Here is a 27947-nt window from a genome sequence, read left to right as displayed (position 1 = left end):
AGCTTCAACTCTATTTTCATTCTCAGTCAGTGCCTCATCAGTCAGTCCATCAATCAGTGCGTCAATCAGTCAGTCCGTCCGTGAGGCAATTTGAATCAGTTTAGATTGCTCGCCACTGTGGACATGGAGGCTATATATCTGCCCAGACGCTGGCCGTTGCATATTAACGAGGCGCCTTTCGCATGTGGCTGGCAACATGTTGCGCTGTGGCATGCCTCGTGTTGCTGCCGCCTGTGGTGAGTTTCGCGCAGCCGAAACGCAGGCGCCACGCAGTTGCCCCATTGGCGGCGGCTGCCAGTTGCCAGCGATTCGTTCAACGTAACGGTAACGGCTAGGCAGAGCGAAGCGCGCCAGCAAACGACGTCAACGTCGTGGGCGTCGCTTGCCTCGTATACGTATACTACGACCCGTACCCAAGTACCGTTAGTCGAGCCGCAGTCCACGGATCGTGTGTGTGTCTCCGCCTGTGTGTGTGTGTGTGTGTGTGTGTGTGTGATACTCTCAAGATCATTTCTTTTTGTTTGTGTTTTTGTTAAGTGAAAGACGGTAGTGAGTGACAGAAATCCGGAATCCGGACCCGGTAGTGGCCGCGGCACCGGAACTAGATCACGCCGTGGCCATGTACAGCACCAGCGCCGAGGATGCAGCCCACGCGGCCGACACCTACAAGGCCTTGGTGGACTACTATGCGAACGCACGGAGCGCCGCCAGCCACATCGTCTCGCTGACGCTGTCGCCGCTGAACGAAACGCTGTCGCTGGGCCTGGCCGACGCCGGCAATGGCAGCAGCAGCGGCGCTGGCCCGGGCGGCAATGCCAGCAGCAGCGCTGATGACGACATGGATGCACTGGGCGCTGGCCAATTCTTCTTGATACCCGATGGCGCCCCAACAGAGAGGAGCATTGGAGCACCGTCAGCCGCAGCCGCAGCGGCAGCTGGCGGCGCTGGCAGCGGCAGCGGTGGCAGCAGCACCGCCAGCAGCGCCACCGAAATGCCCGCCTGGCTAATACCCAGCTACAGCCTGATCCTGCTCTGCGCCATCGTGGGCAATCTGCTGGTGATATCCACGCTGATGCAGAACCGCCGCATGCGCACCATCACCAATCTCTTTCTGCTCAACCTGGCCATCTCGGACATGCTGCTGGGCGTGCTCTGCATGCCCGTCACACTCGTCGGCACGCTGTTGCGCAACTTCATCTTTGGCGAGTTCCTCTGCAAGCTCATTCAGTTCTCGCAGGGTAAGTGCCAATTCCCAGATTAAAGTGCTCCAGCTGGCCTTGGGGCGGGCGGCCCCATTGTGAAATGAGAATGCAGCAGGCAATGTGAAGTGCACACATTTCATAGTCTACATTGGCAACATTGTGTGCTGGTTATGGCGCCATCTAGCGTCGAGTAGTGCAGGCTAACTGCAGTGCGGACTTAAAGCATCAGTGAAAATGCTACAAAAAACTGATTTTTTTTTTTTTTTTTTTTTTTTTTAAACAGTATATAAATAAATATATGGACAGTTTACAAAAAAATTGTCTGCTTGATAAAACATTTTTTTTTTTTATTGTCCCTACATATACAACTGTGAATAAAAACGACTTTAAATTTATTTTGCTTTAGTTTTACAGCAGGAAAAATTTATGAAAAATATTTTGGTGTACAAAAATTATTAACTTTGATAAATTAATTGCTTGTCAATATTATTATTATTTTTTATTAATTTTTACTAATTTTTTACTTTTCGTTTTCGTGCTCATTCATGAAAGTGAAATGAGTATATTGATTTTGTGTCATGCCCGCCTCGCTGTCCGTCCGTTTGTTGGCTACAGACTTATACAGTGTCAAAGTTAATCCGATCCTCCCACTAGGGGCGTGGTAAGTCATGGAAAAATGCATTTTCCGGTATATCAGCAGCCCTGGTAGTATAGAGATGTATAATCGCTCGCACGTACACAATCTATCAATATCTATGCCCATTGGAGGCGTGGCAAACCGCAAATGTTTTTAGCTTCTACAGTCTGCGAGCTAGAAATTTCCAAATTGGACTCAAAAGTAATTACTATTCCCCTTTGGGGGCGTGGCATGCGAAAAATACCCTATAATTTGATCAGTTTTTGAGCGTAAGCTTTAAAATTTTCATAAACACCTTAGGTGTTTATCAAAAATTGACCACGAATGGCATGTCTATGCCCACCAGGGGCGTGGCAAATCTGGGAGAACTGCAGTTTTAGAGCTAGCAATTAAAAACGTAACGATAAGGACTGTTTATATTGTCTATTAAGTTTCACATATTATACATATACCAATTGAGGGCGTGGCAAAACGTAAAATGGCGCTGGTATATGAAGGAGTAAGCTGTAGTCGGTAACACCCGACTGCTACGCTCTTTGTAGCTGTCCCTTTGAACTTAGAAGGCAAAGTCCGCTAAAAATATACTTATATTTATACATAGATTTTATTTTAATGAATAACTTAATAAGACATTGACTAGATTTCTGATTTCCAACTTTCGTGAGCTTAAAAAAACTATATTTAATTTATCTTGCATCAATTTGGCAGCTGCCAGCTGCCGACACTTGGAAGACAACTGTCAAATTTCAAATTTCAAATTTATCGCCCAGCCGAAAGCGTTTTTATTTATATATATTTTTTCTTAGATATTTGGACAGTTTAATAAAAAATTATGAATATATGTATAAGGATACATTGGCAGTGACTGGCTGTCGCACACTTAGTAACATCTGCGACAGCGGCTGTGGCTGTGGCTGTGGCTGAGACTGTGCGAAAAGTTGGTCAATAAAGCGCATATGCTTCAATTGAAGTTCTCATCATTTGTGAAGGGGGCAGCGCAGCGGCGCTTCCATTACAAAATGCGACCATGAAAACTTGTATGCTGCCAGCTACAGTTTCAGTTAGTAAATAGCAAATGACAGCGGCAGGTCGGGTGTCACAGACTGCAGAATACACTGTTAAAAGGAATAAATTGAAGGAGAATGAGCTGATATGAGTTCATTTAGTTTATCTATGCCCAATTATTAGCATTCCCACGAGCAATTCTTGAGAGCATTCTAAAACTAATATGCTCTTAATTACTATGCAAACAGTGTATGCAAATCGCATACAGAAAACTGTTCACAGTTTGTGCTATACATACGAAATCAGCAAAGTTTCTTTTTTCCTGCATGTTAAGAACAAGTGAGACATCAACCAACTGAACTTTCATCAACTTCTATATTTATTTATGTGTATAACTATATATATATATATATACATTATATATGCGTATATAAATATCTAACATTTATTGCTTTCCACTACAAAAGCTGACAATTTGAAATTGTTGAACGTGGGCGTAAAATAATTATGGCACAAAATATGTTTATTAGAATATCTATATATACATATACCTACTACATACATCTATATATGTATATATCCATATTTGTGTAAATATTAGAATATCAAAGGAAAAGTTGAGCATTAAAGGGCGAAAGTGAAATCCTCTACTATTAACATTCGCATGGGCCGGTGTTACGAGGAGGTAAATCAGATTTAATGAGATTTAGATGTAAGCAACAAACACGGAGAGTGGTCCAGTGGGGAGTGCACGACTAGGTGTCACTCAGGCCACGATCAGAGAGTATTATATTCTACTACAGAAGTCAAGTATGAATTTCTAGTCCTCTTTAAAGTTCACGGGATTCATTGAAGCATTCATAAAGCGGCAGACACAAAGCTGGTCTCAGACACAGACAGAGATAGATACATTGCTAAAGGGACAGAGATAGGCAGAGTGATTGACGTGCTTACAGATGGACAACGACGGAGTACAGGTTATATAAATGAGAGTATAAAGTGAAAGAGAGAAAGTAGGGGACAGATAGAAGGGGGTGGGAAGGGAAAGAGAAAAAGAAAGAGAAAGAGGAACAGGAAAAGAGAAGGAAATAATGAGAATGGGAGAGAGAGAGAGGACAAAATTACTGCGATAGAAACAGTTTGAAACGATTCAGTGAAAGGAAAAGAAGAAAGGGAGTGACAGGGAGAGAAACAGCTAAAAAGAGAGAGAGAGAGAGAGAGACAGTGACTGAGTCAGTGCAAGAGAAAGTGAGAGACAGACAGTGAGAGAGAGAGAGAGAGACAGTAAGAGAGAGAGAGAGAGAGAGGCAGAAAGAGAGAAAAAAAAAGAACGAAAGAAGAAGGGAGAAAGAGGTGAAGAGCAACAGAGACAGTAAGGGTAAGGCAGAGAATGAGAGAGACAGGTAATTAGAAATAGGGATGGAGAGAGAGAGGGATAGAGTGAGAGAAGGGGATACAGAGAGAGAGAGAGAGAGAGAGAGAGAGAGAGAGTGGCAGAAAGAGAGAGAGAGAGAGATGGATAGAGAGAGAGAGAGATGGATAGAGAGAGGGAGAGAGAGACAGAGACAAGACAGATAGAGACCTCTGTCCCTTTATCTGCCTTAATGTCTTTGAGAAGAAAAAGTCAAGATGATTGCTGCGGCTGAGCTTTAAAGTATATCGCATCGAATCAAATAATACAGTTCCGCACAGAAGAAGATGAAATAATACTTCCAAATGCCGAACTAAGCTCTTTATGCTAGCGTAACTCTATCTTTGTTTAAGGATACGGCGGAAATCAGATGGAAATCCCATATTGACTGCGTATTCAACCGAATTTCTTCTTCCTCTTCTTAACTAAATACCTAGTTGCTTGTGAAGAATAAAATGATAAAATACATAATAAATAGAGCTATATTTAGACATACCCACGCAAGACATTTTGTGAAATAAATTTGAAATGTATTTACAGTGGAATTAAATTGATTTGTTTATTTTTGTGCTTGTGCCTGAACTGAAACCGAAATGACACTTTAATAACAATAACAACAAGAAAGGTGCGAAGATGACCGACTGGCAGATACCCTGAGCCCTGAGCTTTATAAGTATTTCTCTATGCACACACATATGTGCATAGAGATAGGCTTTACTAAAAAACTTAAAAAAAAAAAAAACTAAACTATAATAATAGAGGTGGATTGAGTTTACTAGTAAAACATTTGGATGTAACGCACAAGTTTCTAGTTACTAAAATACGTTTATCGATTATTATCGATAATGGCGAAAAGTGATTTTTGTGATTATGCATTAAGATTTCAAGATACTGATTCTCAGATTGAACGGGTCTAGACTCTAGAGACGAATGAACGGACAGCTGGACAATCCGATATATATCGATAAGTATCGACTCAGCTATTCGCCCATATCAAAGACCACGTATGTATTTTGGCATCTGCCACGCCTCCTAATGCCTATCACCTACATTGTCACACCACCAGCATGCCCCAAATTCTCACTCTCAATGTGTGCAGGGTATCAAAAGGCAGTCGCCATGAATCTATTGATAACAATTCTCAATTATCTCATTTCTTTGACAACAAATCTCTTGCTATAAAGTTAGACCAAATAGATTGCTAAGCCTTAGTGTATGCGTGTGTTTGTGTGTGTGTGTGTAGATTAGCTAATATAAAGTGAAAGCTGAACAATAAATAGAACATATCGTTTCACTACTGCAAGGGTCGCTGCCATCTTAATTCACAATTTTACTTCATTTAATGGCTCCGCGCGTTTGTCTCTTTGAGTCTTGTTGTTGTTGTAGTTGTTGTTGTTGTTGTCGCCTGGCACATTTGCGATTGCTATTAAAATTACACAAATTAAATCACAATTTATGTCATGCAGACGCAAATAAATAACGCTTTTCACTTTTCACTTTTCACTTTGTTAGCAGCAGTTGCTCTCGTCTGACTTTTACAATCTGGAAATTTTTCTGCTTTTCATTGCAGAATTTTTTGTTGTTAAATTCTTGTCTTTTGGGAAATACTCCAGAAATATTGTGCCTGGCATAGCCGTGAAACTATGGGCTAGTTTAGAGTTATATACTTGAAAAGTATAAGACAAGAAGTGAGAGCTTGATCCGCCATCTGGGAGTCTCCGACTGCTAAATACCCGGTATATGAGAAGTTACGAGAGTTTTAGAGTTTCGATTTCCAAAGCTTCTATGAGAAGAGGTATTCCGATTTCCTAAGTTAAAAGTATAAAAAATAATTTCTGTAAGTTCCATACAAAACTCATATGCCCCTAGAGCTGAAAGTAAAGAACTAGAACGAACTTTAGTTGACTTTCACTTGGCACTCGCAATCCAGGGTATTTGGCAGTCGTTCACTTCCCGGTTCATGCACAATTACTCATTTATTTTTTTGGTATTTTGTTGTCCTTTAGACTCGGACTGCCGCCCACTCGCTTTCGTTTCGCGATGCTCCCCAACTTATTTTCGGCGCCCTTTTGTCATGCAAATGACATGCAAAACGAAGGCGGTAGATGGCACACAAATAACATGTAGCACAATCATATTGAAACGAAAGCAAAAGCCAGAGGCACAATGCAAAACAATAAAAAAAACACAGTTGAAAACAATGATAAATTGCATAGAAGAGCAGAGAGAGCAGAGGGCGTACGACTACAACTCATCGAACTGTTCACAAAGGTCGTCTATGGCTTCTTTTATATGAACTCAAATAAATATATATTATATATATATATTGTTAAGCTAAAAAAGATATACGTTTTGTAAATCTGATTTATATGACAGCTTCGTCTATGGCAGCTTGAGTGAAATAGTGAAATTTATTCAAGACATTTTCAAAAACAAATAAGAGTAGCTCTCTAGGACAGCTTTATATAGATTTATTGATACACGCTATTCATGGCAGTTTGTTGCATCTTCAAGTATTTCATATATATTATTATTATTATTGGTGAATAGGTCTTTTTGTTCGCTTTCAAGTAAGCCCCTTTAGATACTACACAAATTGTGCGAACGATTTTGTTTGGATGTTCCTTCTTCTGATACTGCCCTTGACTCCTCAAGCGATGGGTAGAACCTCTCCCTCTCTCTCTCTTCAGGACCACGAAATTAAAAGCGTGAGCGGCAGAGTAGACCTTCTCCAAAGTCTCCACATTTTTTACGGCTTCCAGTCTATACGGAGTCAGAGTCTCCAAGATTCTCCACATTCTTCACAGTCACCACTGTCTCCAATTTCTGCAAAGGCTCCACAGTCATTCACGGTCTCCAATCTTTACGGTCTACAGAGTCTCCATAGACTCGACATTCTCCACAGCTTGAAAAGTCTCCACATTCTTCACAGTCTCCACATTTTTCACAGTCCCCACATTCCACAATCTAAACAGATTACATAGTGTTCACCGAAGTCTCCACAGTCTTCAATCTCTAGACTCTCTTTTCTACACTCTGTACAATCTCTACACTCTCTACAATCTCTACACTCTCTTCTCTACACTCTACATTCTCTACATTCTACACTTTCTACATTATATTCTCTACACTGCCTACTATTTCTACACACTCTTCACACACGCTTAACACATTTCGTGGAAAAATTATGATATCCTCTTAAAGGGTATAAGGGTTTGAGATGTGTTGCTTTGCCACAATTCGTGTCTGCCTCGTAAGGAGGCCTTCACGGTTCGTCCTACTTGCCGGAATGAATGCGTGCAGTATTCATGTATTCCGCCGTAATGTGGACTTTGATTAAATCTGTACGCGTATTTTTGTTGCCGCCTTATTTCTGGCGTGCCGCACACGACGCCTGGCAGCATTGTAATCATTTTGGCTAGCACTTGGCGCATGCCGTATGCCGCATGCCGCATGCGGCATGCCACATTCCACTTGGCTTTCATTAACGTAGTGGGCCTATAATGCTAACGATTTCACGTCTGAATATTAATAATCATATTCCATAACATAATCAGCTTAGCAAAAAGTATGCGTAATTTTCAGTGTATTTTGTCGTACCGGAAACGGTCCTTAGAGTTTTTTCTTTTAGTTTTCTATTAGCTGGAAAATACATATAATTGTTAGAGGTTTTTTTACCCAATCAAATCTACATATTTAAAAAAATTGTAGCATACTTTTATGAGCTAATTGAAAATATATGCATAGGCTGACCCAACAGGAATAGTGTAGTGCTTGATGATGGTAGCAGCTTAAGTAGGGGCTCAAGTAAAGTTGTGGAAACGTGGCTTAAGGTGTGCCATTCGAGAATTAATTATTATAATCCATCTGAAAATGTGAAAAAAAATAATAGCAATTTTATTGTTGGTGGTACTTGAATTACCTAGCATGAGCTAGGTTTTTATATCTTAAGCCAAGCTGGAGATTTGTAGGGTGTAAAGTAAAGCGATAATAGAAGCACAGATAGCAGAAAGTTTGATTAAATGTAAATGTGATAGGAAGTATTATTGATAAATACTCTGAGAAGTTTTTGTACTAAGGGAGCTCATGCTCGAGGCAGGGCTGGCATAGCTGATATAATATGGAATATCAAAGTAATATCTGTAAAGTAAATAATTGCAATTTCTCTTCGTATTACTCTGATTGTTTGGTCAGCCTGCTCAATTTATCATAAATTTCAGCTTATGCAGCGAATGGAGTTCGAGTGTGAGACCTCAACATCTTCGTGTTTGTTGAGCTAAACTTATTCCATTTGATTCCAAGCTTCAGGGCAAGGCATTTGGGGTATTCCCACAGAAAAGAAAAATCAAACATTTTGTTATTGATTGCAATTAGCATTCCCTGACTAAAGAGGGTATCTACATGTCACAGAGCTGCTGAGACCTCTCTGGGGAGAGACCCAAAAGAAAATCGATAATCTGGGTCTACAGGGTATCACAGATTCGCTGATGCCCCACTGCATTGAGGCACTCTCTGTCTCTCTCTCTCTCTTTCTCGTTTTCTCTCTCTTTATTATGCTCTTTGTTGTTGTTATGCAATGCGCTTACATTAGTTTCTAAATAAAATTTGCCGCTGGCCTTGGGCAGCCAAGAATTACTGCCTTAAGTTTGTGCGCACACACACACACATATATATATATATGCATGCCTGCCTGTGTGTGTGTGTGTGCGTTTGCTAATGCGCCTACAACATAATCATAAACATAAGCAACAATAAGCAGCGAGCAAGTCGACCTAATTCCGCCTAATTGTCTTCGCGCCGCCAGCCAGCCAACCGGCCAACTAACATTTTCTTTTGGCCAAGTCCGAGTTCGCCTTGAGTTGACACAAGTGTGATGCCAAAAATTGCTTTGACGCCCACGCAAGAAGACTAGAGATTGGTTTGGTCCTAGCCTGGGCAGACGACGTAAAGTTCTCTCGCAAATATCATTTTAATAGGCTCCAAGGCGACGGCGCGACGGAGGACGGGGCGACGGTGAGATAGGGCGACGAACAAGTGTTTGATTTGAAATTATTTGATGGCCATTTGGCACATGGACACATGCTTATAAGTCTACAAGCTTAGCCACCGCAGCCCATATATCACACGGCCATGGAGCGTCTGGTTTAGCGCGGCTGCGATAATATTGCCACCAAATACTTAATTCCAATAAAGCACAATGAGGCAGCCTCACGACAGGCGCAGCGCACACACACACGCACACACAAACACACGCTCTATGTGGAGCAAGGAATTCGATTTGGAAGCTGTTTCAGGATCTGAGCTGCTTCAGTCTCAGGAAACTTTTAGAATAATATTGTGAATGGATTGTAGACAAAAGTGGATGTGGCTTAGGTAATCCCTAGATCTGAGCAGGTGTCTGGCGTATTTCATACTCAAATATCAAACAAAGACCAAGAACAGAGTTTATTGCAGTCTAAGCTATGGCTTCTGTCCCTAGAAGTGTCGCGTAGCATTGCCTGCAACACGTCTGCAAAGTGAAACTTGAACTGCAATAAATAGAACCAGTATATGTACTCTATATATAGTCTCTATTCTATTCCCTTAGATATTCACTAAACACTATAATTATAATGCATAATTCTATGTAGAATATATCTATTTATAGTATAAATATATTTATTATTTATAGTATAAATTTTATACTCTATGTACTCCAAGAGTTCTCTTGATATACTCTATATATGTATGTCCATATATCCTATTCTCTGTATAGACTCAATTAATATATGTACTATCCTTATATATACAATACAATATAATCTATTTACACCCCATACCATAGAATCAAAACATACTCTATAAATTATACATATCTTATATGTAATCCATCTACACTTTACCCATTCTATATAAATATGTATGTATATCGTACATATGTATATATACTGATATTAACACTATATATGTATATATATACTATCTATAGACTCTAATGATACACCCTAACAGATTCTCTAGTTATACAATATATACACAATATATATTGTATATCTTACTTATAGTGTGTATACGCTCTCTATATACCCTATATATATTCTATATATACCTTCTATATACAGTACCGAGCAAAAATGAGTGAATGTTTCACAACTTTGACTTTCATCACGCATAAAAATTAAACCATACAAGCAAATTAAGATTTTGTTTTTTATACTTGTTTATTAGTTTGTTCTTAACAAATAGAAAAAGTTGCAACGCTAAATCAGCTAAACTCAATTAATGAAAAATAAAAAACCAAAAAAATCCACATAAACTCAATTTTGCACGTTTCATAATTGCCAATACTTTGGCTCTTCTACTTCTCTTCTCAGCCGAAATCATCCAGATTTCCCCATAACTTAGCTCCTTGGGTATTCTTCTTAGTCGTAGATTGAGCATGTAGATTTACCGTTATCTTAGTCCTTTTAATATTCTTATTTGTAAAGCGATTTGAAGCACATTTTCTTTTCGCAACAAATTTAAAATAATTGGTGAAATATAATTTTAAAATGTGGAAAATTTCAGTCGACATTGAAAGTAGTGGTGTGTGCCTGACCGGGAAGGGATTTCCTTCGCTTATTATTGCCGAAAAGCTTTGAATCAGCCGAAATTTGACTCCGAAAACTCAAGTCAAAGGTTGCAAAAAACTGTTCTCGGGCTCTGATGCTCGCCTAATGATGTCGAAAATTAAGAAAAACAAGCTGCTAGCACCAAAGGGTGTTTCTCTAGCAATTAATAAAAATGTTAGCAAATGGACTGCTAGAAGAGAAATTCGTGGCTTCGGATATGTATCATTCGTTAAAAAACAAACCTGCATTGTCCGAAAAGAATATGAAGGCGCGTTTGAAATTTGCAAGGGATCACAAAAACTGGAGCATTTGTGATTGGAAACGAGTTGTTTGGTCAGATGAATTAAAATTTAACCGTTTCCAATCATATGGAAAGCAATATTGCTGGTGCAGACCTGGGGAACGCATTCAACGACATCATGTAAAGGAAATCGTCAAACATGGCTGCGGCAGCATTATGGTTTGGGGATGCTTCTCTTGGTAGAACGTTGATCCTCTACATAGAGGAAGGATTATATGAATATTCTTCAAACCCATCTTCCCAAATTCACTGATAAATGTGCGTGTCCCCACAGAGAAAGGGTTTTCAACAAGATGGCGATCCAAAACATACTGTAAAGATTATTTAGGAATGGATAGGAAAGCAGAATTTTAAGCTAATTTTCGCTCCATACATATAGAGTCTATATATAAATCCTATCCCGACTTCAATCCTATTGAAAATCTGTGTTCAATAGTGAAAAGACGGCTGGGACAGTATGATGCAGCCCCAACGAACATTGACAGCTTATGGGAGCGCGTAGAAGCGGAGTGGAGCCAATTTCCGAAAGAAATGATTCAAAGTTTGGCTGAGAGCATGCCAAAAATAGTCAACAAAATTATTGCTAATAAGGGTTTTGGACTAAATATTAAAAATTTTTAGTTTTTTTTTAGTTTTTAGTAGTTTTTTTTTAAACGTGCAAAATTGAGTTTATGTGGACTTTTTCGGTTTTTTATTTCTAATTTTTTGAATTTTGCTAATTTAGCCTTGCAACTTTTTTGTATTTGTTAAGAATACACTAATAAACAAACACACAAAAAAATTTGTTGATTTGCTGGTATGGTTTAATTTTTATGCGTGATGAAAGTCAAAGTTCTGTAACATTCACTCATTTTTGCTCGGTACTGTATATTCTATATCCTCTACCCCATAAGAACCTAATATATACTCTTCATATACCCTACATATACTCTGTATACTTATTCCATATACTCTATATATGTATACTACATAGAGTATCTCTCTCTCCTATAAATATTTTATATAGTATGCAATGCTCATATGCAAGAGACTTTAATATCTCCTATGACTAGGGTGTATACGATTTTGTGCTCTTTACAAACCAAGTTTCAAAATTCTTTAAAAAACCAATACACTCCCATTCCACTCGTTAAAGAGTATAGGAAACAATTTGAGTCGCAACTAACTAAAAGCTGGCTAAAGACTTTACCCAACTTCAGTGTACCGAAGCTCTGAATGCATTCAAATGGAAAACTCTGCCTGCATTTTGCATGCCTGATAAAGCCGGAAAGTATGCCAGTTAAATATAGATCGATGCTATTTTTTTCGCTGCTGCTGCCTCTGGTTAAACATTAAAAAAACAAGAAAAAACAAAAACTGAAACAAAAAACTGAAACTTATGCCAAACAAAGTGGAGCGAAAAAACAGCGAGTTGCCTCCAAATTTTCCGCATGTGTGGTTATCGTGTGGGTGTTGGCAAATATACATATGACTTTGTGTGTGTGAGTGTGCGTGTGTGTGTATTTATGTGTGCGCTGTCTGCCATTGCTAGTTCGTGCCCGGCAAAAGTCAATAAAACGATTCATATGCGCAGATAATCATAAAAAATGATTTTAATGGATATACACCTACACCAATACACATACACACACACACTCTCACGACCTCCCCTCTCTTTCGCTTCCTCTCTTTATGTCATCCTCACTCTCCCTTCATACGCATTATGCTCCGACATATTGTCTAAATATTTGTGAGCTTGGCTAATTGAAGCCTGGCAGCTAAGCTCCCCACAGACTTGGCTATAACTAAAGTAACTGTATTTAAGTGGGCCATTATTATAATTGGCTTACACTAGCTGCCAGCCATAGGGCGGAATGTTAAATGCCAACACGCTCCAAATTTAGTTGACTAGATGGCTCAATGCGTTGAGATGGGTATATGAAAAAGAAGAATGGTATATATGAATATGAATATGAATAGGAATGTGTGCATATAAATATATGATTTTATTTTATTTTATTCATAAATGCATATGAATGAATAAATATAAATGTATATGGGAATATAAATATATATATATATATATAAGTATATGCATATATAGTTTGACCATTTTTAATGCTCAGTTAGTTTTTAGGATTTGCTTCAATTGGATCTGACTGGATTCATTTTAAATTTTATTCTACTCCCAAAACCTATGTAATAAATCTACATCAAGTTTATATTAGTTCAAAGTTCGTAGTTCTTAAATTTCCATAGTTAACGCTCTCTAAAGCTGTTTTATGACTTTGCGGCTCAACGAATTTCCTTGAACTTGGTCCATAATTATACCCATTGAATGTGGGAAATAAGGGTATAAGGGCTATGTGATAATATATGTAAAAGGCGTGGCAAACACCATACAGTGCAGATATTCATGATCAGGATTGTGAGTCGATTTCTCCGTCCATCCGTCCACCTCGTAAACTAATCTAACTATATAATGATTGATATATATAAATCGTTACATACCTACTATGGGTGCTAAAGACTTGAAATATATTCGTGAAGGCCGCCTTAGTTCAATAGGATATAGTAAATATTTCTATGCCTATTGAAGATCGGGAAAAACTGTATTTTTAACAGTTTTAGATAACCACTAAACTGACTGTTGATATAATGATAATGATAAATCTGGCAGCATTTGTGCCTTGAATGAGTATTCTGCAGTCTGTAAAGCCCAACTGCAACGTTTTGACTTGTTTTTCATAATATATCTTAAATCTTGTTAAAGTTCTTTTAAAAGGCAAACTAAGTATTCAATAAGGTTAGCCATTTAAATATCAGATCATTTAATCTCCAACAAAATCGGAGTGAATAGTAGAAACAACAGAGAAGTTGATACAGAAGATCTACTGAAATTGCTTTAAATTATATGAAATTATTTATTTCATTCATTTATGTAAGGAAACATAATTGATTTTAGTTTATGCTGGAAATCAGCGTAAATAGATTTTTATGAACTTTTGATGTGAATATCAAACTTAATGCCTGGAAATGGAGCTGTTTTGTTAGGGGCTGCGTTTTGTTAATGACTTGGACTTCAATTTCATTGCCTGGGCCATTTAATTATAGTTAATGTGTGTAGGAGAGTGTGAGGTGGTGTTTGAGAAAGAGAGAGAGAGAGAGAGAGAGAGAGAGAGGGGGAGTTGTTTTGGGGGCACCCGCACTTCATGTTCAACGAGCGAACTTAACCACACTAAGCGACTGTCGTAATCGCAGGCTTAGCTTCAGTTGGCCACAGTGAATGTGTGTGTGTGTGTGTATTTGAATAAGTGTGTGTGTGTGTGTGATATTGAAATATAGTAGAAAATGGCCAGGAGAGCAACAAGCACAAATCTTTTGCCGCCAGCTAAAAAGTCATTAGGCAAATTGTGCAACCTGCCGAGCACTTTTCGGCCATTTCGCTCGAGAGGTGGCGAAAGAAGGAGGGAGGGGGTGGGGGGGGGGTGGAACAAGGGCAGTAGCAGCTATTGCCAAAAGTAAACAACATGCAGAGCTCCATGTGCCGTTTGTCATCATGCTGTTGTTTAATCCAGCCATAGTTACGAGCCCGAATATCCGCCAAGCAGCAAGTTCTTCTATGGCCAAATCCCAGGCTGTCAGCCTGGTCGCATATGTCGTGTGTCCACTTTTCCACATATTTGCCGCACAAAGCTGGTTAGAGTGCTTATGCGTGTGTGCGGGTGTGTGCGTGTCTACGTTTGTCCGCCATGTTAACAACACAGTTTGCATTTTATGTGCACGTTGCCAGGGCATTAAAACTTTTGTTAAACACATTCATTTCAAATCGCGCTTGAATATAACAAGCAACAATAACAACAACAACAACAACGAATATTTCGTGTTCTAAGTAATCCTCAGTGTACGGGGTAACAAATAGTAACATAAGCAGAAACTCTATAATTAAATCTAACTAAATAATTATCTACACAAGAAAGTTTTGAATAGAGTTTTATCACGATTATTTAGACAAACGATGCTAAACTACACAACAGTGCTGAGAAGGTAGGTGTGGTTGACTGAAAGATGCCTTGACTATGCTCGGAATATCTGTTAATATCTATAGATATAGACATATACATGTTGAATGGTTGACTGGAAAGATGGCTTAAATGGAAAATGATCTTAGTTCATAATAATATCTATAGATATAGACATATATTGACTGGTTGACTGGAAGATGCCTCTACTAGAAGATTTACTTAGTTTATAATAAGATTATCTATATACTAATATCGACAGATATATACGGTTGTTGACAATATGATATATTCTCGATGGGAAAGATATCCAAAAATTAAGTTCGTTTGGTAACAATAGATGGAGTATGGTAAATATTTATGGTATATATACATAGCTGAGCAGATAGTACCTGGTATTCAATTTAATTATGATCCAAAAATTAAATTAAAGATAAATGTTATTCTTTAAAAAGTAAATAACCGAACAGCAAAACTATGCTAGAGATCTATAACTACCTATATATATATATATATATATATATATATATATATATCGATATATATACCTATATATATATATATAGTTCCGCGCTGAGCGCAAAAGTTTAATTTATAGTTATTTAAAGCTCGGCTAAATGCAATCGCATTAAGGCTTGATCTGGTAAGCTCTATTAATTGGATCATTTAAGCGCTGTCACGTACAGCCAGCTAGCTGCTGTTCCGTTCAGTTGTTAAATGATTTTTCTCTTCATATTTACATTGTAGTTGTGAGGAGCACGGCTCAACTATGCTCAGATTCTTGGGAAAGTTTTAATTTTGTTTTTTAGTTGTTCGGTAGTTGCGATGGATGGATGAATGGAGGATGGCTAGAGGCCACGGAGTAGGTGGCTTGACGCAGGGGCAGGGGGACAAAGTGCCATAGGCAACACGGCAAGACAATGCAATGCCCTGATTGTTCTGGCTAATGACTCTTCAGGGCTCAATGCGTACTGTTAGCCAGATTGTTATCTCTCTATATATTCCATAGACTTGGTTGGTGAAGTTGATGCCATCGGGATTCGGTTAGACGAAAGTTTTTAATGAATGCATGTTTGGTGCAGCTATCTCCCACTCCCCTCTGGTCTTTTCCCCTTTCTTCTCTCTCTCGCTCCCTCTCTCTCTCTCTCTCCCTCTCTTTCTTTGTCTGAGTATGCAGCGAGTCTGCAAGCTCTATTATAAGTCGCTTGAACAGCTTCGGGACTCTCGATAGACATGAGTTTGGTCTAGAAACCAGCTTAGCTATATCAAAGTTTTCATACACAAGCACACACACACACACACACACACACACACACACACACAAATATAAACACACGCACACAGCTTTACATAGGTACTTTAAAATACTTATTTAATTTGATAAAAAAAAAAGAAACGCGGGCGTCGAGCAGTCTCAGTCAAGTTTGTTTCACTTTTGAGTTAAATAGAATTTTCAAAGCATGCCAAGAGACTGGTATTCGGGCACGTTCGAAAGTTTTCGCTCCGCCGTAACCCTCCGGCCATTTGTCGACAGTCCGCCGCAGCCGCTGTGATTGTTGCGCTTAAATGCTGGCATTTACTTATGTGTTAAATCCATTGAATCTAAACGAATTCGCCAGCTCGTTGTTGCTGCGCAAAGTTTCAATAATAGCATTAAGATCTACCCGGCACGATGTGCCGCCCGTACATTTTCAAATAACGCAAATAAAATTAAAAAATAAACAAAACAAAACTTTGTATTATTTTTGTTGTTCTCTTATTTTCGTCTCTCTGGCAATTCACATTTTGGAACTTTTCCAATATAATTGAATGAACACCCAGGCTAGCCATGACCAAAGAACGGGCGAAATAAATTGTCTTTAAGAGAAGAGAAGCAGAGTAGAGTAGAGTTGAATAGAGTAGAGGATTGTAGAGTTGAATAGAGTAGCGTAGTAGTAAAATAGGGTAGAGTAGAGTAGAGTAGAGTAGGGTAGAGTAGAGTAGAGTAGAGTAGAGTAGACTTCAGTAGAGTAGAGTAGAGTAGAGTAGACTTCAGTAGAGTAGAGTAGAGTAGACTTCAGTAGAGTAGAGTAGAGTAGAGTAGACTTCAGTAGAGTAGAGTAGAGTAGAGTAGACTTCAGTAGAGTAGAGTAGAGTAGAGTAGACTTCAGTAGAGTAGAGTAGAGTAGAGTAGACTTCAGTAGAGTAGAGTAGAGTACATCCGAAAGAAATGTAGGGTAAAGTAGAGTAGAGTAGGGAAGAGGAGATTAGAGTGAAGTAGAGTAGAGTAGGGAAGAGGAGATTAGAGTGAAGTAGAGTAGAGTAGAGTAGGGTAGAGTAGAGTAGAGTAGGGTAGAGTAGAGTAGAGTAGAGTAGAGTAGAGTAGAGTAGAGTAGAGTAGAGTAGAGTAGGGTAAAGTAGAGTAGAGTAGATAAGAGCAAAGTAGGCTTCAGTAGAGTAGAGTAAGGTAGAGTACATTAGACTTTAGTAGAGTAGAGTAGAGCAGATAGACTTCAGTAGAGTAGAGTAGAGTAGACTTCATTAGAGTAGAGTAGAGTAGACTTCAGTAGACTTCAGTAGAGTAGAGTACATCCGAAAGGAATGAACTACAGAAAGCACAAAAGGCAAGCAATTACCATTCCCATCATCTACGGCATCGCACTTAACACAAGTTGCACTGTGAGGCGTCGTTCATCATGCACTGGTCAGCATGTGGTAGGACGGCGCACTTACCCGCAGCTTATCCGTCGTAGGTGCAAATGACGTGACGGAGTCTCAAATTAGGGGGATTGAGTAAAGAAATAACTTTTCCACCAGCAGCTGCAGCTGCAACCAAGCCGACAATCCTTGAGCGCCAGCAGCATGAATGAAAATAATTAAAGCAAAAGGAAAGCAGAAGCAAAAGCAGAAGCAAAAGCAAAAAAAAAAATAGGACGAAAAAAAAATAGGAAAAACTTTGCTGCGTCTCAAGTGTCAACGGGCGAAAAGTTTCTCAAGCTTTGCGCAAAATTTATAATTCGCCGTCTTGCAACTTAAAGTCCAACATCAATCTGGAGCATGCAAATGTCAAATGTAGAAGTTCAGACATACACAAATATGTCAATATATATGCATATATATAGTAAAGAGTCGAAAAGTTCAAGTTTAAAATGACTTTAGCATTCGTTCAATCTTAGATTGATTTTACTTATTCACGAACTGGATGAGTACATTACTTTCCGTCCGTTATGTGCCTCCGTCCGTCAGTTTTCAGTCTGTGTGCGTCCGTACCCGCGTCTTATGAAATGTTGAGTTTTTTCCGATGATTTTCCCTAATTTTCCCTAATCGATAAATCTAACCTATCTATCCGGGGACCTGTATAATCCCCGGATTGTTAGGTTATAACAGCTATCACAGTATTTCCTACCACATGAAGTGTTAATTAAGTGAAATTTTCGGTACTGCCCGACTGCAGCATTCTCTCTTGCTTACACTTACTTAAGATCATATCGATTAAGATGGTTCGTTGAAGTTTCATAACATTCCAGCACCCGAAAGTGAAGCCAACTTTGTGCATATTCACTTGAGGCGTCTTATATCAAATGGATAACGATAAAGTTTGACAGAATCCAAATTTAATGCTTCCACTTTAAGCAATACGAGCAAAGTGGAAAAGGTGATGCAGCATTTTTCTTAAAGTTCTTCCATTCTGCTGTTTTTCATCAGAGCTCATTGTAAATTATCGATGCAGGCGAAACAACAATTTGAACTCCCTGCGGATGGGAAATGGCTTGGAAAAGTCTCTCGCTCTCTCTCTGTCGGACGGAAACTTGTTCAATTGAAAGCGTCAGCATCTTGCGAGTCATCAATATTTCAATTAATTTCGCACCTTGGGGAGTTGAGTTTTTCTTCTTAATGCGCCCGCGAGTATGCAACGCGCTGTGGACGTGGAGTTGCATACTTTTAGGGCGCACTGTGGAGCTGTGAGGCAGTGCAGGCTGGCGTAAGAATGGCTGAAATATGCCGGGATTATAAACTATATATATATAAGCGGATCTGATGTAAGTGTGTGTGTGCATGGGTAAAAGGGGTGTGTGTGTGTGTGTGATTGTCTTTCTCAGTGTGTGAGTGTGTGTGTGTGTAGTGAGGCTTGTTTGTTGTTTAACTTAAGTGTGACAACTCAACAGTTTGATTGATTGGCCTTAGGCGCCATGACAACTAAATCATTTTAAAATGCGCGTGTCTGTGAGTGTGAGTGTGTGTGTGTGTGTGTGTGCGGACGTAATTCGATTGGCAAATACTAAAGTGACTAGAAGGCGAGCAAGCGACAACCGAAAACGAATAAACATTGAGCACAAATTCAATTTTATGCTTTCTTTATTTACTTACTTATGCATATGCATGTATTTATACCCACGCGCACACACACACACACACACACACGCACTGACATTTATCTATACCTGTATGTGGGTGTGTTGATTGAATTTGATTTGAGAGCGCGCACGCAGCATCTTTAAGTCATCTTAACAGTCAGCAACATAAATCCAAACACACGATTTGTGGATCTCACATAGCTTTAGCAACAGCTCCTGTTCCTGTTCCTGCTCCTGCTCCTGCTCCTGCTGCTGCTCCAGCTCATGCTCCTGCTACAGCATTCGATTTCAAATCTAGCTGCTTGATTTGGTCGACGTGTTGAGCATATTACGTATACGACATGTTCGCGCGCCAGCTAAGGAAAACATAAATAAGTATGCGTAAGTATGCGTGGCGCTGTGACAGCCCCAAATTTATAAGCGTCAGTTGGGCGATAAAATTTGATTGCCGCAAATAAAAACGGTTTGGGGGGCGTCTGGGCGTATGGGCGGCCGGGAAAACAAGGCATAACAAGCATCAAGGAGCCAAATACCACAAAATTTGTATAGCCGGCCCTAATACAAACGAACCCCATTACAAACGTACACGGCAAATGCCACTGGCTACAACAACAACAACAGCTACAGCAACATCAGCCAGAGTCCAAACTCGATGACATATGGCCGAAATGTGTGCGTGCTGTTTAAGTTAAGACCCCGTTTGCGTTTCTATGATTACAAATTTAAGCAGCCAATCCTACATATGGCCCAAAGAACATCAATTCGAGCTCTCCATTCGGCTACCTACCTCATCGCCAATAGACGTAACGCCACCCAGCCCCATCCCAGGCAGCCGACACGTTCCACTTTATACGTATGTGTGTGTGTGTGTGTCTGCTGCTCATATGCCAGCAATTTGGTAATAGAAGCTGGCACGACAGCCCCAATTTTAATGTGCAGCGTTTTACAACACTTGATTGATAAATTTGGCACTTAAAACTGATGTCGAATCAGATCTCTTCCCCGATTGGGGAATACTAATATAATATCTAACTACATACATACATAGAAATGTATACGTACTACTACTGCTCATAAGATACTAAAAGGGAATATTTTACTACTACTCTATTACAACTCTTATGCTTTTATATGATACTCTGTAATATTATTCTACTACTCCCACTACATCTGCTACTATTTTACTACTACTCAACTGTTATTCTACTACTACTTCGACGACTCCTCTACTACCATTCTTCTACTACATTACTATTATTCTACTAATACTTCTGGTACTCCTCTATTATTCTACTCTCTACTACTATTCTACTACTACTCTACCAATATTTCACTACTCCTACGACTCTACTCTACTACTGTTCTACAGCCATTCAACTACTACGTCTACGACTCCTCTGCTACTATTCTACAGCTACTCTTCTACTCCTCCAATACCATTCGACTATTATTTTTCAATTATTCTACTCCTCTTCTACTATTCATCTACGACTATTCTACTACTACGATTCTACTACTCTTCTACTATTTTTCTACGTCTATTCTACTATTACTATTCTACTCCTCTTCTACTATTCTTCTACGACTATTCTACTACTACTCTACTACTATTCTTCCACTACTTTTGCTATTATTCCACAACCACTCTACTTTGACTGCGTTACTACTCTGCTACTGTTCAAATACTACTCTGCTATTACTTTTACTACAACTTATACTACTATTCTACTAATACTCAACTCACACTCTATTACTACCTCTGCTACTATTCTATTGTAACTCTCTTTCTAGTTTACTATTATTCTAACACTATTCTCATACTACATCTACTACTATTCTATTTCTAGTTTCTTTCTACTGTACAATTATTCAACTAATATTCTTCTACTTATTCTACTAATACTCTCTTTCTGCACTACAATTGTTGAACTACTATTCTATTAGTACTTCTACTACTACTCCCTTTGTACACTACTACTACTACTACTATTGTCCAATGAGGATACTTTCAGGCAGACTTCATGTTATGAATGCTTAATGTGCTTTATAAGCAGCGCCTGGCTCTGCTATTTATATAGACAATAATGGCATTGACTTTGCATACCAGGGGTATTTTTATCCGGGGGTATTTTGTCGGCTGGGCCCTTCTTTGCCTTTGTATTCAAGTTAAAAAATGTGCCCATTTAATAGAGAATTTGATAAGCAGACACACGCTGTCCTTTTTCCCTGCATTTCATTTAATTAAATTATATCTTAAGCTTTCGTGGAATCCTTCAGAAAAATGAAACAAACAAAAGGCTCTCCAGATGCAAAGCCAGCGTCCACCTTAGTATCCCTAATTATATATAGCATAGCGAAATACACTGTAAGCAAAGCTCGGGCACGTTTTGACAGTTATGTAAGTGTCAAGAGAGTCTATAAAAAAAATGTATATATATATATATATATATATATATATATATATAAAATAAAGAAAAACAAAAGGAAACTAAAATGAAATTTCGTAAAAATAGCTTTTCGTTTTCTCTGAATCCCCAGCTGCCTCTGTGGCCGTCTCCTCCTGGACCCTGGTGGCCATCAGCTGCGAGCGTTATTATGCCATTTGTCATCCGTTGCGGTCGAGGTCCTGGCAGACAATTAGCCATGCCTACAAGATAATCGGATTCATATGGCTGGGTGGCATTCTGTGCATGACACCGATAGCCGTATTCAGTCAATTGATACCAACGAGCCGGCCAGGTGAGTGCGTTGCTGTCGATGGCCCACTAAGCAGCTGTTGTCGAATTTGTCGCAGGTTTCTGCAAATGCCGCGAACACTGGCCCGACCAGGGCTACGAGCGTTTCTATAATATTATGCTGGATCTCATTCTGCTCGTGCTGCCCCTGCTGGTGCTCTGCGTCGCGTACATCCTAATAACACGCACTCTCTACGTGGGCATGGTTGTGGGCAAGGATGTGCGCACATTGCCAGCGAGCAGTGGCAGTGCCCAGACGATGGCAACGGCGGCGATAAGCGCTACGCCTGGCAGCAGCAGCTGCGTTCTGGTCCTGAATGTAACGGCCGACTACAATGGTAAGTGGCGCGGTATATTCAGCCCTACAATCCCCAACAACCCACTCAGCACCACCCCTGCCCCATCATAAAAACCGAATTGCACGAAAACAAATGCGCATTTTATGCTCAAATTTTCGCAGAGAGCAGCAGCAGCAACAACAACAACGCAACGCGAAGCACAACAACAACAACAACAGCAGCAGCAGCAGCAGCGGCAACAGCAACAACGACACTTACAACGACAACAACAACAACGACATTGACAACCGTTACGCCGGCAAAGACCCCAACCGCCTCGCCGAGTCTACGCATCCACGACGCGGCGCTGCGCAGGTGAGCTCCGTCCAAATAACCCTTAATCCCCGGCTAAGCCCAGTCCAGACCGGCCTAGCCCTTAGCTGCGTATTATCATATATTAGTCATGGACCCGAATTTCCGAATTGGCATCGCCATAGCCCAGCACTTAGCATAATTAGCTAGCCGAACCAGCGAGCCATCTCGCTTATCTGCTTACCAGATATTAAGAAACATTCCAATGAACGCGACTCTGTCGAACGAAATTATGAACGACTTGAGAAGCTGAATCTAAATGAACTGAATCTTCACGCTGCACAGTGGGGCAAAGAGATGCATTTTAATGACTGTACATGGATACATGCATCTAATAGGGAATTGTACAGGGAGTCAGAATCGAAAAGGTTTCTTAAAGTCATAAGCAAATAAATAATACTAATAAATTTGATATATTTTGTATTATTAATTTAAATATCAATTTTTTTTATTTATTTATTTATTTTTTTTTAAATGAGAAACAAGTATAACTAATATACAGAAACAAAAATGAATTGGAAATTAATGAAGGTTAAAGGTATTAAACAATACGATAGTTTCTGTCGGGACACTAGGTGAACGAATACACTTTACTTTGTTGGTGTTTAGTATCGTATTGATCTTTATTCTTCTGAGCCTGGGTTTATATACCCAGACTCATGCATAATTTCAACCCTTAAATCTAGTGCGTCTATTGCTGAGTGTGTAAGGCTCAGCATTGGTCTATTGCATGTTCTTATCTTATCGCAGAGTTTGTAAGGCTCCGCGTGGTTCTATTATCTATTCTTATCCTATCGCTGAGGTTGTAAGGCTCAGCGTTCGTCTCTTACATATCTGACTCTGGGTTGCAAGGGTTGGTGTCCATTTGTCTATTTATACAGTCCGTACATGTGACCCTTATCTTTTCCCAGCGCACTACATGCTAGTCGTTGAGTGCGTCGGAGGCATGTATACGATCTTCGTATATTCATATGTTCCCATACTTATCATATTTCTATGTTCATGCATGTGCATGAACATTCTGCGGGGGCCAGAGAAAGTAATAACTGACAATTCCTGTCCCTGGTTTCTTCTCTTACTTGTGTACATGAGAAATAGAGATATGATAATTATTGATAATCTTGACGAAATGTCCATGCTTGCAATCCTTGAGGTCTCATGTTCGTACTTGAACATTCTGTGGGGCCCAGAGAATGTGACATCCAGATGAACCTTACTTTGGTCCTTTGCTCAGGTGGCGGTTCCCATGCCAAGTGAAGTCTTGCCTTTTTGAAGAACTTCTGCGGCTTATAGGTGTCATCGTTTGTTGCATTAATACAGCTGATTGCATCTGTTGAGGAAGTTGTCGATCGCTTCATTATTGCTGAGGCCAAAGCCTCCAAGTGATAGACGTCCTTCTGTTGATTCTGATGCCTTATTGTGCCCATTGTTTCGTTTGTAGTGGTTATTGTTGTTTCCTTTAATATGTTGCTGCTACTTCCAATTGACTCCTTTTCTGATGTAATTGTACTTGCAGCTTTAGTTTCCATTGTTGGTGGCGCTGCTGTGGTCATCACTGAAGAGTTTGAGTCGGTATTGTCGCTTTTCTCTTCAGCTGCACTTCCAGTCGCTGTTGCAGTCTCCGCAGAAGTTTGCTCTTCCGTCGTGCTGCCAACTGTGGAAATATCATCCATTGGTCGAACTTCCAATTGGATATCTGTTGATGTATCTTCAGTGATACTCAACGTTGATGTCGAAGTTGTGGCAGAAATTCCATTCTCGTCCGCATCTTCTATGTGCTCCGGATCCTTTGTCGGAGTTGGTGGAGCCCAGATCTTTTTTATCGATCTCTTGTCTTCACCTATATTTGGTTTTGTTGTTACCACTTGAACCTTATTACGTTGTTCAGTAGCTTTATTTATATTTCCTCCCACGTGGAGGCTTGCCGGCGGGTTGTAATCCCACTTTTTGAACACTATTGCATCCAAAGCAGCCTGATATGCGGTCATCTCATCAGCTGTGACGTTGTCACTGTTATCAGGGGTGCTCACGCAATTGCGGATACTGCCTTCATCGTTATCCTTCAGCAGTTCCATGTCCACAGGCAAATAACGTTTGTAGCGTTTGCATAAATAGTCCCACGCTGAATTGTAGTTACCCACTCCAATTGAGAAATGGCTTATAACTCGTTGACCTTCTCCTTTGAGATACATTTTGAGGTATATCAGTTTCGTCTTGTCGCTGATATCCTTTCTGTTGTGAATTATTTTGGTGAACTGCTCGAAGAACGTTGGCCACGCCTTAGGACTTCCATTAAAGTAAGGAAGTGTCGGTTTCGGTCGCTTTGGAGTGTCTTCTTTTACGATTTGCAGTGCACTTATTTTCCTTTCCAGTTTTTTCGACACTGTGTACACTTTGAGTTCCAGTTCGTCTATGTACTCGATTTCGAAGGCAGGCCTTTCATATTTTACCTCCAAATCTTTCAGTGTTGACTGGACTTTCTTCCAGAGGAAATCTAGCGTATCTTTGTAGCTAACGATTTCATCCTGGTTGCTGAGCTCAATGTTGGCCAGCACCTCTTCAATGTGCAGCCGTACTCTTTGAGCTCTTTCGTCCACAAGGCTTACCAACTTCTCTATTGGGCTCGACCAACCAAATGAAAACATCTCTTGCTTTGATGTTTCTGGTCTCGTTTCCCAACTATAAAGTTGTTTTGTGTCTATGGCGTGGTCGGCAACTTCGACTTTCATGAACTCTTTATTGGTTCTGATTTCTGCCATTATGCCACCATATTTCTCTTTAAATATTGATGGTTGGCGACACAGTTGTTTGTTTATTGTAGATCCATTGGCTTATCCCGTTGGAGGTTTTTTTGTTTTGATCACCAGGTTGATCTTGCTGTGCCTCGACTCACAGCTTGGGTTGGAAAGCCAATGCACAAATCTATAATACTAGCACTTCACTTTGTACTAATCACAAACATTTTTCCTTGTGGATGAATTTGAAGTATTAAAAATACTTCATCCGGCTCGAAGGACCATGAACGAATACACTTTACTTTGTTGGTGTTTAGTATCGTATTGATCTTTATTCTTCTGAGCCTGGGTTTATATACCCAGACTCATGCATAATTTCAACCCTTAAATCTAGTGCGTCTATTGCTGAGTGTGTAAGGCTCAGCATTGGTCTATTGCATGTTCTTATCTTATCGCAGAGTTTGTAAGGCTCCGCGTGGTTCTATTATCTATTCTTATCCTATCGCTGAGGTTGTAAGGCTCAGCGTTCGTCTCTTACATATCTGACTCTGGGTTGCAAGGGTTGGTGTCCATTTGTCTATTTATACAGTCCGTACATGTGACCCTTATCTTTTCCCAGCGCACTACATGCTAGTCGTTGAGTGCGTCGGAGGCATGTATACGATCTTCGTATATTCATATGTTCCCATACTTATCATATTTCTATGTTCATGCATGTGCATGAACACTAGGTAGATAGATTAATTCTGAATACTGCCAAGTAGATACCACCTGATAAGCTGAGGATGTGAAATATATATTATTATATATATAGATTAGATCTTAGTTATAGCTGCAAGTAAAAAATTTAATACAAAAATTAAGGTATATGTTGAATAAATACTACATATATGCAAGAAAAATACCAAGCAGATACTAAATATATGTATACTAAAATCAAATCAGAGTGATAATAGAAACATTTTATATACAATCGAGTTTCGATAATTTGTACCCCGCTAAACCGAAAATCGCCATAAATCGAAAGAAATGTTATCCCCTTGATAAAAATTCGTTCTCGATAAATCTCGATAGTTTGATTTTCTGTGTAAGTCATAAAAAAATGACTTAGCCAATTTGAATTATCGGGACTCGATGTATATACAAGATATATACTAGATGCAGAATAAGTACAGGATATATACTAAATCGATATACGACAAATATATATACCAGATAGATGTAGATACAACATAGATATGAAATATATACTAGATATACACTATATTTAACAAATGTTGTTTATATATTGGGTATACGCTAGACAAATACTAAATAGATGCAAGATACTTTGAGTTCAATTTCTTACTTGATTTATCTCTAAATAAGACCGTCTTCTATCATGTAGAAGTTTTCTTATGGCCAAGTTTATCTGTGGCTCTTAATTGCTAAAACTAGACCATACCCTTTTCCTTTAGATTTGGATCTATACAGTTTGTATTATCAGTGCAAAAACTAGAATATACCTTTCTCATATACCCAATGATGGATGATAGCGAAAACTCAAATTATCATCTGCTTGAACTAGAATCTACCTTTCTCATATACCCAGTGATGGATGGTAGCGAAAACTCAAATTATCATCTGCTTGATCTCTCAACTTGCACAGATCCAACGAGGCCAAGACGCTGGAGAGCAAGAAGCGTGTGGTGAAGATGCTGTTCGTGCTGGTGCTGGAGTTCTTCATCTGCTGGACGCCGCTGTATGTGATCAACACGCTGAGCATGTTCATCGGGCAGGCGCTGTACGAGTACATTGACTACACCACGATCAGTTTTCTGCAGCTGCTGGCCTACTCCTCCAGCTGCTGCAATCCGATTACCTATTGCTTCATGAACGCCAGCTTCCGGCGCGCCTTTGTTGACACCTTCAAGGGATTGCCGTGGAAGCGCGCCGGCACGGCGGGCGGCCAGCTGTCGGCCAGCCAAGCGAATGCCAATCCCGGCCTGGTCATGGGCCTGGACACCTGGCGCACACGATCGCGCCACGATCAGCAGGTGAACTCGGTGGTCTATACGAACAGTGCCGTTGCTGCCGACAGTCCGCAGCTCTAAGGATCTCTCTGCTGGGATCGGACGCACGTTTGGGATTAGTTGTCTATCTAACTACTAGATATATATATATTTGTATATATATATATATATATTGCGTGTAAATATGTAAATGTCGCTTGGGTTTTTTTTTTTTTTGGTAGCTTTTATTTTTACATAACAATTTAATAACTAAGTATTTTCGATGTTTCAATTACATAAAATTCCTAAGGGTTCCAACAATAAATAATAAAAATCAAACTAATAAAATACCAA

At 39.6% G+C, this 27947-nt stretch overlaps 1 protein-coding gene across 1 annotated transcript; it reads left to right on the top strand.

Moving 5' to 3' along the window:
- The first annotated feature begins 299 nt into the window (after positions 1–299).
- Positions 300–27947, top strand: LOC6586110 (cholecystokinin receptor type A). Its single transcript, XM_002011697.4, has 5 exons — positions 300–1238; positions 22021–22221; positions 22277–22555; positions 22678–22870; positions 27251–27947. The coding sequence occupies exons 1-5, from the start codon at positions 620–622 to the stop codon at positions 27693–27695; spliced, it is 1737 nt and encodes a 578-aa protein (XP_002011733.3). The 5' UTR covers positions 300–619; the 3' UTR covers positions 27696–27947.

This window comes from Drosophila mojavensis, unplaced genomic scaffold (assembly GCF_018153725.1).
Source record: "Drosophila mojavensis isolate 15081-1352.22 unplaced genomic scaffold, ASM1815372v1 contig_136, whole genome shotgun sequence".
Taxonomy (NCBI): domain Eukaryota; kingdom Metazoa; phylum Arthropoda; class Insecta; order Diptera; family Drosophilidae; genus Drosophila; species Drosophila mojavensis.
Note: the sequence above shows the minus strand (reverse complement) of the source record. Positions and strands in the feature narration are given on the sequence as shown.

Coding starts and splice junctions, on each gene's coding strand:
- LOC6586110 (XM_002011697.4), top strand. CDS start 620: ATGTACAGCACCAGCGCCGAGGATGCAGCCCACGCGGCCGACACCTAC. Junction 22,222..22,276: donor GATACCAACGAGCCGGCCAG/GTGAGTGCGTTG, acceptor AATTTGTCGCAG/GTTTCTGCAAATGCCGCGAA. Junction 22,556..22,677: donor TGTAACGGCCGACTACAATG/GTAAGTGGCGCG, acceptor AAATTTTCGCAG/AGAGCAGCAGCAGCAACAAC.